Genomic DNA, 17292 nt, shown 5'->3' with positions numbered 1-17292 from the left:
CTCTGAGAGGGTGTTAACTTTCTCTCACTCTCTGAGAGGGTGTTATCTCACTCTCTGAGAGGGTGCTATCTCCCTCTCTCTCTCTGAGAGGGTGTTAACTCTCTCTCTCACTCTCTGAGAGGGTGTTATCTCTCTCTCTCTCTCTCTCTCTCTCTCTGAGATGGCGTTCTCTCTTTCTCTCGCTCCCTGAGAGGGCGTTATCTCTTTCTCTCGCTCCCTGAGAGGGCGTTATCTCTTTTTCTCGCTCCCTGAGAGGGCGTTCTCGCTCCCTGAGAGGGCGTTCTCGCTCCCTGAGAGGGCGTTCTCGCTCCCTGAGAGGGCGTTCTCGCTCCCTGAGAGGGCGTTCTCGCTCCCTGAGAGGGCGTTCTCGCTCCCTGAGAGGGTGTTCTCGCTCTCTCTCCTTCTCTGAGACGGCGCGCTCTCCTTCTCTGAGACGGCGCGCTCTCCTTCTCTGAGACGGCGCGCTCTCCCTCTCTGAGACGGCGCGCTCTCCCTCTCTGAGACGGCGCGCTCTCCCTCTCTGAGACGGCGCGCTCTCCCTCTCTGAGACGGCGCGCTCTCCCTCTCTGAGACGGCGCGCTCTCCCTCTCTGAGACGGCGCGCTCTCTCTCTCTCTTATACGGCGTGCTCTGAGACGTCTCTCTCTCTCTCTCTCTCTCTCTCTCTCTCTCTCTCTCTCTCTCTCTCTCTCTCTCTCTCTCTCTCTCTGTGCTGTGGAGTACGGCTCCTCTGGGGGAAACCTGCTCTACATTTCAGAGTTTCTTCTGAAAATGGATCTCAAACACAATTTTTTATTTTATTCTTTATACATCTGTTATTCCTGTTTGACTAATGCAGACTTCTTTCTCTCCATGGATGAGGAAATGATTCGATCTTGACGAGGATTTTGTTTCATGGTCGCAATGGAGGGAGAGGAAAAGATAAAGAGAGAGAAAGGGAAAAACCACACAGGTTTTCTTCCCAGTTGAAAAGCTGTCAGTCAAACTCCAGTCTGTGTTTTTTCCTTCTCATGTGAAGGGGAGAAGATGAGTTGCTGTCTCCCTGTCTTCAATCTATAGTATGAAATATGACTCCCACCGGCCGCTGTTTTTGGTTTTTCTACGTCTTTGATACGGCGCTGAGGGCAAAACAATAAAGGAAAAACAACACATCCCTGAGGTACACCTCGCCACTGAACCTCCATCCAGGCCAGTCAGATGCAGGAAGTCAATTATATAGTCAGCACTACATATCCAGTTATTCTTTAGAGGCAGCTCTGTTTGGAATTCTAAATGTCACTAGTAAAGCCCAGGGCAGGCTGAACAAGGCAACAGCAAGAGCCCAATATAAGAGGGGAAAAGTCCTGTTTTATGGCCACATAAATCTGCTCTCAGTCACTCAAGGCCATAACCTGCTTTTTCCTCTAGTGCTTCTCTTTCCTGACTCACTGTACTCCATTCTCTCTGTGGATTGATGGGGAATCAGACATGCATATCTACAGAGCAGATATCCTCAGTCTCACCCTTCCCCTGTGCTTTAGGCTAACTACCTCACCCACAGTGTCCTAGTTTGACTCTCTAGCAGTATAGTAACCATAGCCAGCCCTTTACTGTAATTGCTGCTGATGTGTCGCTGATTGTTTTCCTTCTTCCCTTACAGATGGAGAGGGAGACGAAGAGGAGAAAATACTCCAGCAGTAGCAATGACTCGGACACCACGGACACCACTGGCAGTGAGTTGATTTAGTTAGAGATGATGAAAGGGACAGGGGAGCGTGGAAAAGAGAGACTGAGGGAGGGGGTGATGGAGAGAGAAAAATGGAGAGGGAGGGATTGACACCATTGGAGACTAATTAGTCAGGAATGAGCCATGAGAACTGTACAGTACTTGGACTACAACAGGCCCTGAAGAGAACACCCTCAGCAGCAACACCCTGTGAGCCCACGGTTGGGAATAGGATGAGGTTTGAGACGCATCCCATAGCAGGAACAGTCACTAGCCTGGCCTCCTCTCTCTACTACTCCCATATTCTGCTTCCTGTCGTCTCGGTTTCTCCGTTCGCTGCATCCCTGCCTCTTTGAAGTGGCTTGGGCTCAGATCAAAGACAGAGAGAGCCCGTGTCCAGATGTTTATGCCTGGATCGTTGCTTCTGTGACTGACTGACTGACTGGTCACTGTGAGCCACTATAGTGGTGGCCAAGTGATTGACCTATGTATGGTTGTGAATGGTGAAATTACCTCTTATGTCAGGTTTGAATTCTTTCATCGCTTTGTATAGTTTTGTATAGTTTTGTCGCTTTGTATAGTTGCAACATTAGGAGGTACCACAGCCATAGCGTGACCTAATTGCTTAATTAGACTCGGCAAGTTAGTCAGACTCTCAGATGCCCTAAGTTGTGATTGGAATTGTAGCCTCCTTTCTCCTCTGGCTGTAAGTCGCTCTGGATAAGGTAAATGGATGCTAAAAACATGTAAATCTGAAATGTAACTGTGTCATTGTCTGCAGGTCAAGTGACCTCCTGGTCCAAGTCCTCCAAGAACACAGGGACCAGCAGCACCTGGGTCAGACAGGCGCACAATAAACCCTCTGAGGTGAGTGGCTGCCCACTCCATATTGTATACAACTCACTGGTTGCGTCCCAAATGGCACCCTATTCCCTATATAGTGCATTACTTTTCACCAGGGCCCACAGTGTGCCATTTAGGATGCAGACACTGACTGACTGACCGACTGACTGACGATTCTGTTGTGTGAGTCACATTGAGTTTATGGCGTGACTGATTGGATATCCATACTGTACACAATTTACTGACTGGTGATTACGTCGCATGAGTTAATGATAACGTGACTGATTTGATATCCATACTGTACACAATTTACTGACTGACTGGTGATTACGTCGCATGAGTTAATGATAACGTGACTGATTTGATATCCATACTGTACACAATTTACTGACTGACTAGTGATTACGTCGCATGAGTTAATGATAACGTGACTGATTGCTGATTATGGTGTGAGTCTGTTGCTGTAATGGTGGTGGGATGATGGTCAATGATGTTCTCATCAGTTTACTGGTGATTATGGTGTGGTGGATCCATTGAAGCAAGGACAAAATGATAATCCACTGAGGATAATGACGTATGATACAGACAGTATGGTAGTGACGTGTTTGTTACTGCAGTAGATTAGGGTCGGGACGATGCCAGTATTGCAATGTTTTTTTCCCCATAGCAAAAATTAAACCACAAAGCAGACCTCATTCTTTGGCTTTTTAAAAACATACTGTATGTAAAATATGGTGTGTTAAAGCTTGGAATATTAAATACATGTGACTCTGGATGACAACATTAGGATGTTTGTTTCTAACATTAGGGCTGTTTTCCTAACGAAGTTCAACCCTCTTACTGTTTTGTTTCCTTGCTACGATGCTAACGAGTATCACGATACTGGTATCGTCCCGAACCTACAGTAGATATCCTTGTGAGCTGTGCATTGTGGGATGTGTTGGAACCTTTACACCAGGGGTCCCTAACTACATTTAGCTACAGGCAGATTATCATTATTATTATAATAAAAATAAAACAAATTGGAGCGGACGTTCAGGGTGCCGGAACATGATTACAAATCATTTGTACACCGCAAATTGACCGACAGATATAATATTTGACTTAAACATGATAATTTCTAACCTTGATGATATTGGGATATACATACGGTATATATCTCTATTATGTGTTGGAATACTTCAACAGATTTCCTGAATTAAAATAGCTGATTTCCTGGTGTTTTTACGAGTATTATGTCCAACAATCACAATTCTGAAAACTTGGGAGGCCAAATACAATCAAGGGCCGCCAGTTGGGGAACCCTAAACCCTAGTGCATTACTTTTGACTAGAGCCCTATGGGCCCTGGTCAAAAGTAGTGCACTGTAGAGTGAATAGGGTGCCATTTGGGATGTAAACCCATGACTTGTGCAAAAGGCCTTGCTTTTTAGGAGGATGTCCACATCTTCATATTTTAGTTGAAAAAATATATGTTTTAAACAATTTACTAAACCAAGTAAATCCAGTGATGATATGATGATAGGTTTGTTGGCTAAATATCAGGTTGGGTACCTATAGGCACCATGGGATTCTAAATGACCAGGTCAAAAGTAGTGCACTATATAGGGAATATGGTGCCATTTGGGATTAATCCTGGAATAGAAAAATGACTTGAAGCTCCTATAAAGTAGTACCTACAGTTGAAGTCGGAAGTTTACATACACCTTAGCCAAATACATTTAAACTCAGTTTTTCACAATTCCTGACATTTAATCCTCGTAAAAATTCCCTGTCATAGGTCAGTTAGGATCACCACTTTATTTTAAGAATGTGAAATGTCAGAATAATAGTAGAGAGAATTATTTATTTAAACTTGTATTTATTTCATCACATTCCCAGTGGGTCAGAAGTTTACATACACTCAATTAGTATTTGGTAGCATTGCCTTTAAATTGTTTAACTTGGGTCAAATGTTTTGGGTAACCTTCCACAAGCTTTCCACAATAAGTTGGGTGAATTTTGGCCCATTCCTCCTGACAGAGCTGGTGTAACTGAGTCAGGTTTGTAGGCCCCCTTGCTCGCAGACACTTTTTCAGTTCTGCCCACAACTTTTCTATAGGATTGACGTCAGGGCTTTGTGATGGCCATTCCAATACCTTTACTTTGTTGTCCTTAAGCCATTTTGCCACAACTTTGGAAGTATTCTTGGGGTCATTGTCCATTTGGAAGACCCATTTACGACCAAGCTTTAACTTCCAGACTGATATCTTGAGATGTTGCTTCAATATATCCACATAATTTTCCTACCTCATGATGTCATCTATTTTGTGAAGTGCACCAGTCCTTCCTGCAGCAAAGCACGCCCACAACATGATGCTGCCACCCCCGTGCTTCACGGTTGGGAGGGTGTTCTTCGGCTTGCAAGCCTCGCCCTTTATCCTCCAAACGTAACGACGGTCATTATGGCCAAACAGTTCTATTTTTGTTTCATCAGACCAGAGGACATTTCTCCAAAAAGTACGATCTTTAACCCCATGTGCAGTTGCAAACCATAGTCTGGGTTTTTTATGGCAGTTTTGGAGCAGTGGCTTCTTCCTTGCTGAGCGGCCTTTCAGGTTATGTCGATATAGGACTCGTTTTACTGTGGATATAGATACTTTTGTACCTGTTTCCTCCAGCATCTTCACATGGTCCTTTATTGTTGTTCTGGGATTGATTTGCACTTTTCGCACCAAAGTATATTCATCTTTAGGAGACAGAACGCGTCTCCTTCCTGAGCGGTATGATGGCTGCGTGGTCCCATGGTGTTTATACTTGCGTGTTTGGAATTTGCTCCCAAGGATGAACGAGACTTGTGGAGGACTACAATTTTTTTTCTGGGGTCTTGGCTGGTTTCTTTTGATTTTCCCATGATGTCAAGAAAAGAAGCACTGAGTTTGAAGGTAGGCCTTGAAATACATCCACAGCTACACCTCCAATTGACTCAGGCTAATTGACATCATTTATCAGAAGCTTCTAAAGCCATGACATCTTTTTCTGGAATTTTCCAAGCTGTTTAAAGGCACAGTCAACTTAGTGTATGTAAACTTCTGACCCGCTGGAATTGTGATACAGTGAATTATAAGTGAAATAATCTGTCTGTAAACCATTGTTGGAAAAATTACTTGTCATGCACAAAGTAGATGTCCTTACCGACTTGCCAAAACTATAGTTTGTTAACAAGAAATTTGTGGAGTGGTTGAAAAACGAGTTTTAATGACTCCAACCTAAGTGTGTGTAAACTTCCGACTTCAACTGTACATTCCCTTCCAGTTGATTTTTAAGGGCAGGCTGCTGAAACTAGGGTTTGAAAATGTCCTGCTTATTTCCACCTGATTTTGGGCAAACCTGTGAGTTTATTGAAAGTTCCAAGAATCTTGCAACCCTGGCTGAAACTAAAGCTACTCTCAGTAATTATAAGGTTTCTCCTGCATGGTGTTCAATTCAAGCTCAGTCAAAGTTGAGTCCTGCTACTTGTTGCTTCAGACATTTGGCTAGGTAAGTGTGGAGGATGGTATGTGAAGTAGGCCCTAACTACGCTTGCACTGGTCTGTTATAAAAAGGAAGGAGACTTTTGAGCTCTCCATAATTAAGTATATGAACAACTATACAAATATATATTTTTCTACTTTCAAACTACTACAGTAGGCTATATTTGCAAGGATCTTGTCATTGTGTCAGAGGGATTTGATTTGAAGTGTACTTCCTTAGATTAGTCTGGACCAAGGACGCAGTGTAAACCAGTCGTGTTGTAAATGGTTTTGACAATTCAAAACCGAGGCTTTAGGGAAATTCCTTTGTTGTGTCTCCGGAGTATGCTGTGACAGTTGTCACCACATTACCAACATTGGCATGGGCACACTGAACCTTTCCTCAGACTTATAGTACAGCCTGACAAAAGAATGTTTTTATTCATATGGCTCATGTTCATTTGTGGAACTTTGCTTATTTACCGCTTGATAAATAGCTGCTGGCTAAAACAGGGAAATGGAGTGATAAAACATTGTGTTCTCCTGTGTTTGACAGTGAATCTGTCAGCTGAGTGAGGACATGTAAATAATCAGGTTAATATTTAGTGGAATAATGCCTGATGAAGGATTGTTTGTCTTGATCGAGGTACATAGGTGGGATTCTATTTAATGTGCGTAATGTTAATTTATCAGGGCTCTGTAGGGTTCAGTTTCCAAACGTTTCTGTGACAGTTTTAATATGTACTTGGTGTTTTTTCACAGCAGAGCTGTACTCGAGAATGACTGATATTAGGAAACAAGATATCTCCCACTCTACACCCAGAGGAAGAAAGTTGCCTTTGCATAGTATGCAGGTGTGATACTTGCACACACAGGGACTGCCTGAGAGAGGAGAGAAGGGGTGCGGGGGCTTTCATCTCAAACCCAACCGGAGCCAAGAAGATGAGATGGATGAGGAGCCTGGATTCACTGTTCTCTTCTCTGTTCTCAGGAGCTGGCAACCAAGACACACTCACTGGTAAAAACGAAAATACTTATGAGTGCAAGCATCCAATCTGGCAGTGTGTGTTTGTTTCTCGGTCATGTGTGACACCCCCTATTTTACTCTGCATTCTTCCGTGATATTCATGGCAGCGGATCTGATGGTTGGATACCTGGGTGGGGTGGGCAGCTTTGGCTGGGATTTTTTTTTGCTGAGAGAGAGAAGGATAGTGAGGAAGAGGGAGCGAGAGAAAGAGTCACAAACAGTGTCTTTTTTACTTTTTCCTGCAATTCAAAGCAGCAATCTAGGTTTTTACCAAGGACCTGGTAACTGTAGGGGTAAAGTGCCCCAGTGTTGGTGCTGCTGGCTCTGTATGCCTAATTGATGCATAAGAAACTCCACTCCATGTTTCTCTCGGATAAGTGCAAATCATGCTCCCACAGCCAATTCTGCATTATTGCTGCACCGGCCTCTCAAGGACATTGTGAACTATTCAAGGGAACAGAGTTTTCATTTAAAAGCCGTTTTAAAGAACTTTAGCAACTTTTCAGAGTAACTTACTCTGAGAAGAAATGTTCGCCAGAAAAGCAGAAAGGGAATATTTTTAAGTTGACGTTGGACATATCTGCAGCATCTTGCCCTCTTAGGCCTACATTTGTGATGCAATCAACCCTAATATGGCCTCATGTATTTAGCAGGCCATAATGTATGGGCCAGTTGAGTTGGCATACCTTAGCACTGATGCTTGATATTGGGTTAAAAGGTAGACCAGACTCAAGTTCTCCCACCTGTGCAGATTAAGTAGGCCATCTTGCCTTTTCAATGCCATTTAAAAATACAGACAGTGTCGCAATACTACGAATGCTGATTTTTGCATTCCCTGTGCTGTGTGGGATATTGGCTCATTGTTGTACCTTCGTCTCTTTGACCCATTTTTTAATACTTGAATGTCAGAGAGGGATGACATTCGCAATTGCAATCTGTCTGAATTGAGCGTGCAGTCAAAGGGAGCTGTAATTGAGGGAGGCTACTGTGGTACTGAATGACATGACCTTTGAATGAGGCTTGCAATTAAAGTGAATAGAATAGCATTTCTCAGTCAACTATCATTCACAGCGGGTTGTGAAGAAGACTAAATGGGCTCATTTCAGAGATAAAATGTTACAGTAATAAGACTGAAATTTAAAAAAAATATATATACAGTACCACTCAAAAGTTTGGACACCTTTTCTTTATTTGTACTATTTTCTACATTGTAGAATAATAGTGAAGACATCAAAACTTTGAAATAAGACATATGGAATCATGTAGTAACCAAAAAAAGTGTTAAACAAATCAAAATCAATTTGATTCTTCAGAGTAGCCACCCTTTGCCTTGATGACAGCTTTGCACACTCTTGGAATTCTGTCAACCAGCTTCATGAGGTAGTCACCTAGAATGCTTTTTCAACAGTCTTGAAGGAGTTCCCACATATGCTGAGCACTTGTTGGCTGCTTTTCCTTCACTCTGCGGGCCAACTCATCCCAAACCATCTCAATTGGGTTGAGGTCGGGTGATTGTGGAGTCCAGGTCATCTGATGCAGCACTCCATCCCCTTCCTTCTTGGTCAAATAGCCTTTACACAGCCTGGAGGTTCACCTTCCAACAGGACAACAACCTTAAGCAAATAGCCAAGACAACGCAGTAGTGGCTTTGGGACAAGTCTCTGAATGTCCTTGAGTAGCCCAGCCAGAGCCGGGCTTGAACCTGTTCGAACATCTCTGGAGAGACCTGAAAATAGCTATGCAGTGATGCTTCCCATCCAACCTTACAGAGCTTGAGAGGATCTGCAGAAAAGAATGGGAGAAACTCCCCAAATACAGGTGTGCCAAGCTTGTAGAGTCATACCCAAGAAGACTTGAGGCAGTAAACGCTGCCAAATGTGCTTCAACAAAGTTCTGAGTAAAGGGTCTGAATATTTATATAAATATGATATTTCAGTTTTTTTTTATATAAGTTTGCTAAAATGTCTAAACCTGTTTTTGCGTTGATATGATGAGGTATTGTGTGTAGGTTGATGGGGGGGGACAATTAATTCAATTTCAGAATAAGGCTGTAATGTAACAACTAACTTAACGTAACAAAAGTCAAGGGGTCTGAATAGGACCTGAATGCACTGTAAATGTACAGTTTGGAAGAGTCTTGGTGGTTCCAAACTTCTTCCATTTAAGAATGATGGAGGCCACTGTTCTTGGAGACCTTCGATGCTGCATAAATGTTTTGATACCCTACCCCAGATCTGTGCATCAACACAATACTGTCATCGGAGCTTTACGGTTTTTGCTCTGACATGCACTGTCAACTGTGGGACCTTATATAGACAGGTTTGTGCCTTTCCAAATCATGTCCAATCAGTTGAATTTACCCCAAGTTGATTCCAATCAAGTTCTAGAAACATCTCAAAGATGATCAAGGGAAACAGGATGCACCTGAGCTCAATTTCAAGTCTCATAGCAAAGGGTCTGAATACTTATGTAAGGTATTTCTGTTTTTTATTTTAAGAAATATATATATATTTTTAAACGTCTCAACCTGTTTTTGCTTTGTCATAGTGGGGTATTGTGATGTCATAATGGGGTATTGTGTGTTGATTGAGGAAAATGTTTTATTTAATCCATTTTAGAATAAGGCTGTAACGTAACAAAATGTGGAAAAAGTCAAGGGTCTGAATACTTTCCGAATATGTGTGTGTGTCTTTGCTACAGATGTACATTTGACAAAGACACAGCATAAGAAAATGGTAGGCCGGCTATATTGTCCATGCATAAGAGTGACTGGCTTCTCTGCCCTACATGCTCTTCTGTGCTTCTGTTCAGGGAGTGTTACTCAAAGGATAGCATTTAGCTATAGCCTAGCTGATCTTTCTGCCCACTCATCACATCCATCGTGAGCTTGGGGTTATCCAGCAAGCCTGTGGAAATCCTCCCTGCCTCTCCAGAGGGAATAACTTCGCCTCGGAACGGGGAAGGGCGGACTTTCCCGACCTGATCTCAGGGATGGTTCAGCACGCGCTGAGCATGTGATCCCCTCTCTCATTTTCAGTCGGTCTGTCTCTCCCGCCTGCCCTGGCCCATACTCTGTTCTATGTCCAAGAGCTTGCTCCCTTTTAAACATAGAAGAAAAGTTACTGGAAGAACATCAGGCAGGGAAGCTTTCCAGTTGGTCTGATGTCTTGGGAAAAGATGGAATTTTATTTTCTCTGTCTTGTTCCTTATGACATTCCATAAAACACTGGTTTTGCCAGCTGTGTGGAGTGGAGGCTCCTGGGCCTGGCCTCTTCCTTGGCCACTGCTGTGGTGAGTCCTGACGCCAAGACGCTCCAGGTGACGGTCCAGGTGACGGTCCTGGTGACGCTCCTGGTGACGAGGGAAGGTCAGATGTGTCCGGTGACTGAGACTCCACTTCCAACTGATGCGCTGGTCTGGCCAGGGATGGGGAAGCTGGGGGGGGGGGGGGGTTGCTGCCTTCTCTGAGGCATAGAACCATGTGGGGCTTCCATTGTTGGTCAATTTCATTTTAATTCAGTCAATTCCATAACTCAACTGAAATTCCAATTTAATTTTTTTCCTCATAGAGAAGCATTGATGAAAGTGAAATGGTATTAACCCATACCCTGGGGGCTTCATTACCGCTCATCATGCTGGATATGGAAGATGGGCCGTGTGGGTTTTTGTGTGGAACTGGATGTGGAATTTGACAGGATGAAGAGCTGGACAGGACAGTGGACTACTGGTGAGATGAGCTGTTCAAAATGATATGGTATTTCATTTTGTTTCGTCTATTTAAAAATATATATATATTTAACCTTTATTTAACTAGGCAAGTCAGTTAAGAACAAATTCTTATTTACATTGACGGCCTAGCAGAGAACAGTGGGTTAAACTGCCTTGTTCGGGGGCAGATTGACAGCTCGGAGATTCTATCCAGAAACCTTTCGGTTACTGGCCCAACGCTCTAACCACTAGGCTACCTGCCGCCCCAAAATGCAAGCATCCAAGACATTCACTGCATTTGAGTCCAACCCTGATGTTCCAATTACATGTTCTACCAACTGAGCTACAAAGGACCATGAAGAAAACGCTCGGTGTCGTGTGTGTGTGTGCGTATTTTTGTGGGGGTAGTGAATAGTGTTGTGTGTGTGTGTGTCTGGTTGGGGAGGCGAAAATCCATCATCGGTGCGGTTCCTGGCCCACGCTGTGTCTCTCACTCCTGGTCCTCTAATATTGGGCCGTGAGTCACTGGGCTAATGCGGTTAGCATAAACCAAATCAATATGAAATAATAATTATCAATATGAAATAATATTTGTCACATGCTTCGTGAACAACAGGTCTAGACTAACAGTAAAATTCTTACTTACGGGCCCTTCCCAACAATGTAGAGAGAATAATAATAACAGGAGGAATAAATACACAATGGGTAATGATGACTTGCCTATATACTCTGGGTACCAGTACCGAGTCAATGTTAGGGGTACGAGGTAATTGAGGTAGATTTGTACACATAGGTAGGGAAAAGTGACTAGGCAACAGGATAGATAGTAAACAGTAGCAGGAGCATATGTGATGAGTCAAAAGAGTTAGTGCAGATAGTCTGGGTAGCTATTTGGTTAACTATTTAACTAACTATTTATCAGTCTTATGGCTTGGGGGTAGAAGCTGTTCAGGCTCCTGTTGGTTACAGACTTGGTGCATGGGTTAGTCACACTTTTCAGCTTTTCTGTCACGGTGTACTCTCTGTTTAGGGCCAAATAGCATTCTAGTTTGCAATTTTTATTGGTAATTGTAAATTCTTTCCAATGTGTCATGTAATTATCTTTTAATTCTCTAATGATTTGGTTGGGTCTAATTGTGTTGCTGTCCTGGGGCTCTGTTTGTGTTTGTGAACAGAGCCCTGGGACCAGCTTGCTTAGGGAGCTATTCTCCAGATTCATCTCTCTGTAGGTGATGGCTTTGTTATGGAAGGTTTGGGAATCGCTTCCTTTTAGGTGGTTGTAGAATTTAACGTCTCTTTTCTGGATTTTGATAATTAGTGGGTATTGGCCTAATTCTGCTCTGCATGCATTATTTGGTGTTTTACGTTGTACACAAAGGATGTTTTTGCAGAATTCTGCATGCAGTCTCAATTTGGCGTTTGTCCCATTTTGTGAATTCTTGGTTGGTGAGCGGACCCCAGACCTCACAACCATGAAGAGCAATGGGTTCTATAACTGATTCAAGTATTTTTTGTCGTCGTATGTTATATTTTATGTTCCTTTTGATGGCATAGAATTCCCTTCCTGCCTTGTTCCTCAGATCTTTCACAGCTTTGTGGAAGTTACCTGTGGCGCTGATGTTTAGGCCGAGGTATGTGTAGTTTTTTGTGTGCTCTAGGGCAACAGTGTCTAGATGGAATATGTATTTGTGGTCCTGGTGACTGGACCTTTTTTGGAACACCATTATTTTTGTCTTACTGAGATTTACTGTCAGGGCCCAGGTCTGACAGAATCTGTGCAGAATATCTAGGTGCTTCTGTAGGCCCTCCTTGGTTTGTGACAGAAGCACCAGATCATCAGCAAACAGTAGACATTTGACTTCAGATTCTAGTAGGGTGAGGGCGGGTGCTGCAGACTGTTCTAGTGCCCTCGCCAATTTGTTGATATACAGTGGGGAGAACAAGTATTTGATACACTGCCGATTTTGCAGGTTTTCCTACTTACAAACCATGTAGAGGTCTGTAATTTTTATCATAGGTGAGACACGGAATCTAAAACAAAAATCCTGAAAATCTCATTGTATGATTTTTAAGTAATTAATTTGCATTTTATTGCAAATTTGTCTCCTGTTTTGTGGATTGGGGTGATCAGTCCTTGGTTCCAAATATTGGGGAAGATGCCAGATCTGAGGATGATGATAAAGAGTTTAAGTCTAGCCAATTTAGAATTTGTTGTCTGTATATTTTATCATTTCATTGAGGATACTATCAACCTCACAGGCATTTTTGGGTTGGAGGGTTGTTATTTTGTCCTGTAGTTCATTCAATGTAATTGGAGAATCCAGTGGGTTCTGGTAGTCTTTAATAGTTGATTCTAAGATTTGTATTTGATCATGTTTTTGATTTTGCTTTGTTCTTTGTTTTAGAACCAAAAAGATTGGAGAAGTGGTTTATCTGTCCATCTCTGTTTTGGATAGATTATTCTTTCCAATTTTCCCAGAAGTGGTTATATTCTATGGATTCTTCAATTACTTTGAGCTGATTTCTGATGTGTTGTTCCTTCTTTTCCTGTAGTGTATTTCTGGATTGTTTTAGTGATTCACCATAGTGAAGGCGTAGGCTCAGCTTTTCTGGGTCTCTGTTTTTGGTTGGATAGGTTTCTAAATTTCTTTCTTTCTTAAGTTTTTGCATTCTTCATCAAACCATTTGTCATTGCTGTTTAATTTTCTTAGGTTGTCTGCTTGAAATATTTAGATTTGATAGGGTAGCTGAGAGGTCAAATATACTGTTTATATTTTCTGCTGCCAAATTTACAACTTCACTATTACAGTGAAACCTTTTGTCCAGGAAATTGTCTAGAAGGGATTGAATTTGTTGTTGCCTAATTGATTTTTGGTAGATTTCCACACTATTTTCCTTCGATCGATTGTAAATCTTAATATTATTCAGTTCCTTTGGCTTTGATGCCTCATGATTGAGCATTGCTCTGTTCAAATAGTGTGTGATTTTTCTGTGATCTGATAGGGGTGTCCGTGGACTGACTGTGAACGCTCTAAGAGACTCTGGGTTGAGGTCAGTGATAAAGTAGTCTACGGTACTACTGCCAAGCGATGAGCTATAGGTGTACCTACCATAGGAATCCCCTCGAAGCCTACAATTGACTACGTACATACCCAGCATCCGACAGAGCTACAGGAGTTGTGACCCGTTTTTAATTTTTAAAATTTTTATTTCACCTTTATTTAACCAGGTAGGCTAGTTGAGAACACGCTCTCATTTGAAACTGCGACCTGGCCAAGATAAAGCAAAGCGGTTCGACACATACAACAACACAGAGTTACACATGGAATAAACAAACATACAATCAATAATACAGTAGAAAAATCTATAAACAGCATGTGCAAATGAGGTAGGATAAGAGAAAGGCAATAAATAGGCCATGTAAGGCGAAGTAATTACAGTATAGCAATTAAACACTGGAATGGTAGGGTGGACAGAAGATGAATGTGCAAGTAGAGATACTGGGGTGCAAAGGAGCAAGATAAATAAATACAGTATGGGGATGAGGTAGATTGGATGGGCTATTTACAGATGAGCTATGTACAGGTGCAGTGATCTGTGAGCTGCTCTGACAGCTGGTGCTTAAAGCTAGTGAGAGAGGTAAGAGTCTCCAGCTTCAGATATTTTTGCAGTTCGTTCCAGTCATTGGCAGCAGAGAACTGGAAGGAGAGGCGGCCAAAGGAAGAATTGGCTTTGGGGGTGACCAGTGAGATATACCTGCTGGAGCGCGTGCAGCTGCTGGTGAGGGGATTGAATTGGTTATGTTGTCGTAGTTGTGTCTAGGGGGCATATGGGGGAGGGAATGCTGTCACCTCCACCTTAGCCAAATACATTCAAACTCAGTTTTTCACAATTCCTGACATTTAATCCTCGTAAAAATTCCCTGTTTTAGGTCAGTTAGGATCACCACTTTATTTTAAGAATGTGGAATGTCAAAATAATAGTAGAGGGAATGATTTATTTCAGGTTCATTTTTTTCATCACATTCCCAGTGGGTCAGAAGTTTACATACACTCAATTAGTACACTGCTCAAAAAAATAAAGGGAACACTTAAACAACACAATGTAACTCCAAGTCAATCACACTTCTGTGAAATCAAAGTGTCCACTTAGGAAGCAACACTGATTGACAATAAATTTCACATGCTGTTGTACAAATGGAATAGACGAAAGGTGGAAATTATAGGCCATTAGCAAGACACCCCCAAAAAAGGAGTGATTCTGCAGGTGGTGACCACAGACCACTTCTCAGTTCCTATGCTTCCTGGCTGATGTTTTGGTCACTTTTGAATGCTGGCGGTGCTCTCACTCTAGTGGTAGCATGAGACGGAGTCTACAACCCACACAAGTGGCTCAGGCAGTGCAGCTCATCCAGGATGGCACATCAATGCGAGCTGTGGCAAAAAGGTTTGCTGTGTCTGTCAGCGTAGTGTCCAGAGCATGGAGGCGCTACCAGGAGACAGGCCAGTACATCAGGAGACGTGGAGGAGGCCATAGGAGGGCAACAACCCAGCAGCAGGACCGCTACCTCCGCCTTTGTGCAAGGAGGTGCACTGCCAGAGCCCTGCAAAATGACCTCCAGCAGGCCACAAATGTGCATGTGTCTGCTCAAACGGTCAGAAACAGACTCCATGAGGGTGGTATGAGGGCCCGACGTCCACAGGTGGGGGTTGTGCTTACAGCCCAGCACCGTGCAGGACGTTTGGCATTTGCCAGAGAACACCAAGATTGGCAAATTCGCCACTGGCACCCTGTGCTCTTCACAGATGAAAGCAGGTTCACACTGAGCACATGAGCACATGTGACAGATGTGACGGAGTCTGGAGACGCCGTGGAGAACGTTCTGCTGCCTGCAACATCCTCCAGCATGACCGGTTTGGCGGTGGGTCAGTCATGGTGTGGGGTGGCATTTCTTTGTGGGGCCGCACAGCCCTCCATGTGCTCGCCAGAGGTAGCCTGACTGCTATTAGGTACCGAGATGAGATCCTCAGACCCCTTGTGAGACCATATGCTGACACATGCACATTTGTGGCCTGCTGGAGGTCATTTTGCAGGGCTCTGGCAGTGCACCTCCTTGCACAAAGGCGGAGGTAGCGGTCCTGCTGCTGGGTTGTTGCCCTCCTACGGCCTCATCCACGTCTCCTGATGCACTGGCCTATCTCCTGGTAGCGCCTCCATGCTCTGGACACTACGCTGACAGACACAGCAAACCTTTTTGCCACAGCTCGCATTGATGTGCCATCCTGGATGAACTGCACTACCTGAGCCACTTGTGTGGGTTGTAGACTCCGTCTCATGCTACCACTAGAGTGAGAGCACCGCCAGCATTCAAAAGTGACCAAAACATCAGCCAGGAAGCATAGGAACTGAGAAGTGGTCTGTGGTCACCACCTGCAGAATCACTCCTTTTTTGGGGGTGTCTTGCTAATTGCCTATAATTTCCACCTTTTGTCTATTCCATTTGCACACCAGCATGTGAAATTTATTGTCAATCAGTGTTGCTTCCTAAGTGGACACTTTGATTTCACAGAAGTGTGATTGACTTGGAGTTACATTGTGTTGTTTAAGTGTTCCCTTTATTTTTTTGAGCAGTGTATTTGGTAGCATTGCCTTTAAATTGTTTAACTTGGGTCAAATGTTTTGGGTAACCTTCCACAAGCTTTCCACAATAAGTTGGGTGAATTTTGGCCCATTCCTCCTGGCAGAGCTGGCGTAACTGAGTCAGGTTTGTAGGCCTCCTTGCTCGCACATGCTTTTTCAGTTCTGCCCACAACTTTTCTATAGGATTGACGTCAGGGCTTTGTGATGGCCACTCCAATACCTTGACTTTGTTGTCCTTAAGCCATTTTGCCACAACTTTGGAAATATCCTTGAGGTCATTGTCCATTTGGAAGACCCATTTACGACCAAGCTTTAACTTCCTGACTGATGTCTTGACATGTTGCTTCAATATATCCACATAATTTTCCCTTCCTCGTGACGCCATCTATTTTGTGAAGTGCACCAGTCCCTCCTGCAGCAAAGCACGCCCACAACATGATGCTGCCACTCCCGTGCTTCACGGTTCGGATGGTGTTCTTCGACTTGCAAGCCTCTCACTTTATCCGCCAAATGTAACGATGGTCATTATGGCCAAACAGTTCTATTTTTGTTTCGTCAGACCAGAGGACATTTATCCAAAAAGTACGATCTTTATCCCCTTGCGCAGTTGCAAACCGTAGTCTGGCTTTTTTATGGCAGTTTTGGAGCAGTGGCTTCTTCCTTGCTGAGCGGCCTTTCAGGTTATGTCGATATAGGACTCGTTTTACTGTGGATATAGATACTTTTGTACCTGTTTCCTCCAGCATCTTCACATGGTCCTTTATTGTTGTTCTGGGATTGATTTGCACTTCTCGCACCAAAGTACATTCATCTCTAGGAGACGAATGTCATTCCTCTATCATTCCTCTGCGGTATGATGGCTGCGTGGTCCCATGATGTT

The 17292-nt window shown here is 43.4% G+C and overlaps 1 protein-coding gene across 2 annotated transcripts in view; it reads left to right on the top strand.

Annotated features, from left to right (window-relative positions):
• Nucleotides 1-17292, top strand: part of LOC129868183 (protein Jade-1-like) — a 240879-nt gene that overhangs the window by 51794 nt on the left and 171793 nt on the right. For both annotated transcript variants that reach the window (XM_055941925.1, XM_055941924.1), the window contains 2 exons: nucleotides 1639-1711; nucleotides 2486-2571. In XM_055941925.1, coding sequence (XP_055797900.1) covers nucleotides 1639-1711; nucleotides 2486-2571 — 159 coding nt within the window. The remainder of the gene's footprint in view (nucleotides 1-1638; nucleotides 1712-2485; nucleotides 2572-17292) is intronic.

This window comes from Salvelinus fontinalis, chromosome 13 (assembly GCF_029448725.1).
Source record: "Salvelinus fontinalis isolate EN_2023a chromosome 13, ASM2944872v1, whole genome shotgun sequence".
NCBI classification, from domain to species: Eukaryota; Metazoa; Chordata; class Actinopteri; order Salmoniformes; family Salmonidae; genus Salvelinus; species Salvelinus fontinalis.
The sequence above is the reverse complement of the archived record's forward strand: the minus strand, read 5'-3'. Positions and strand labels throughout refer to the sequence as shown.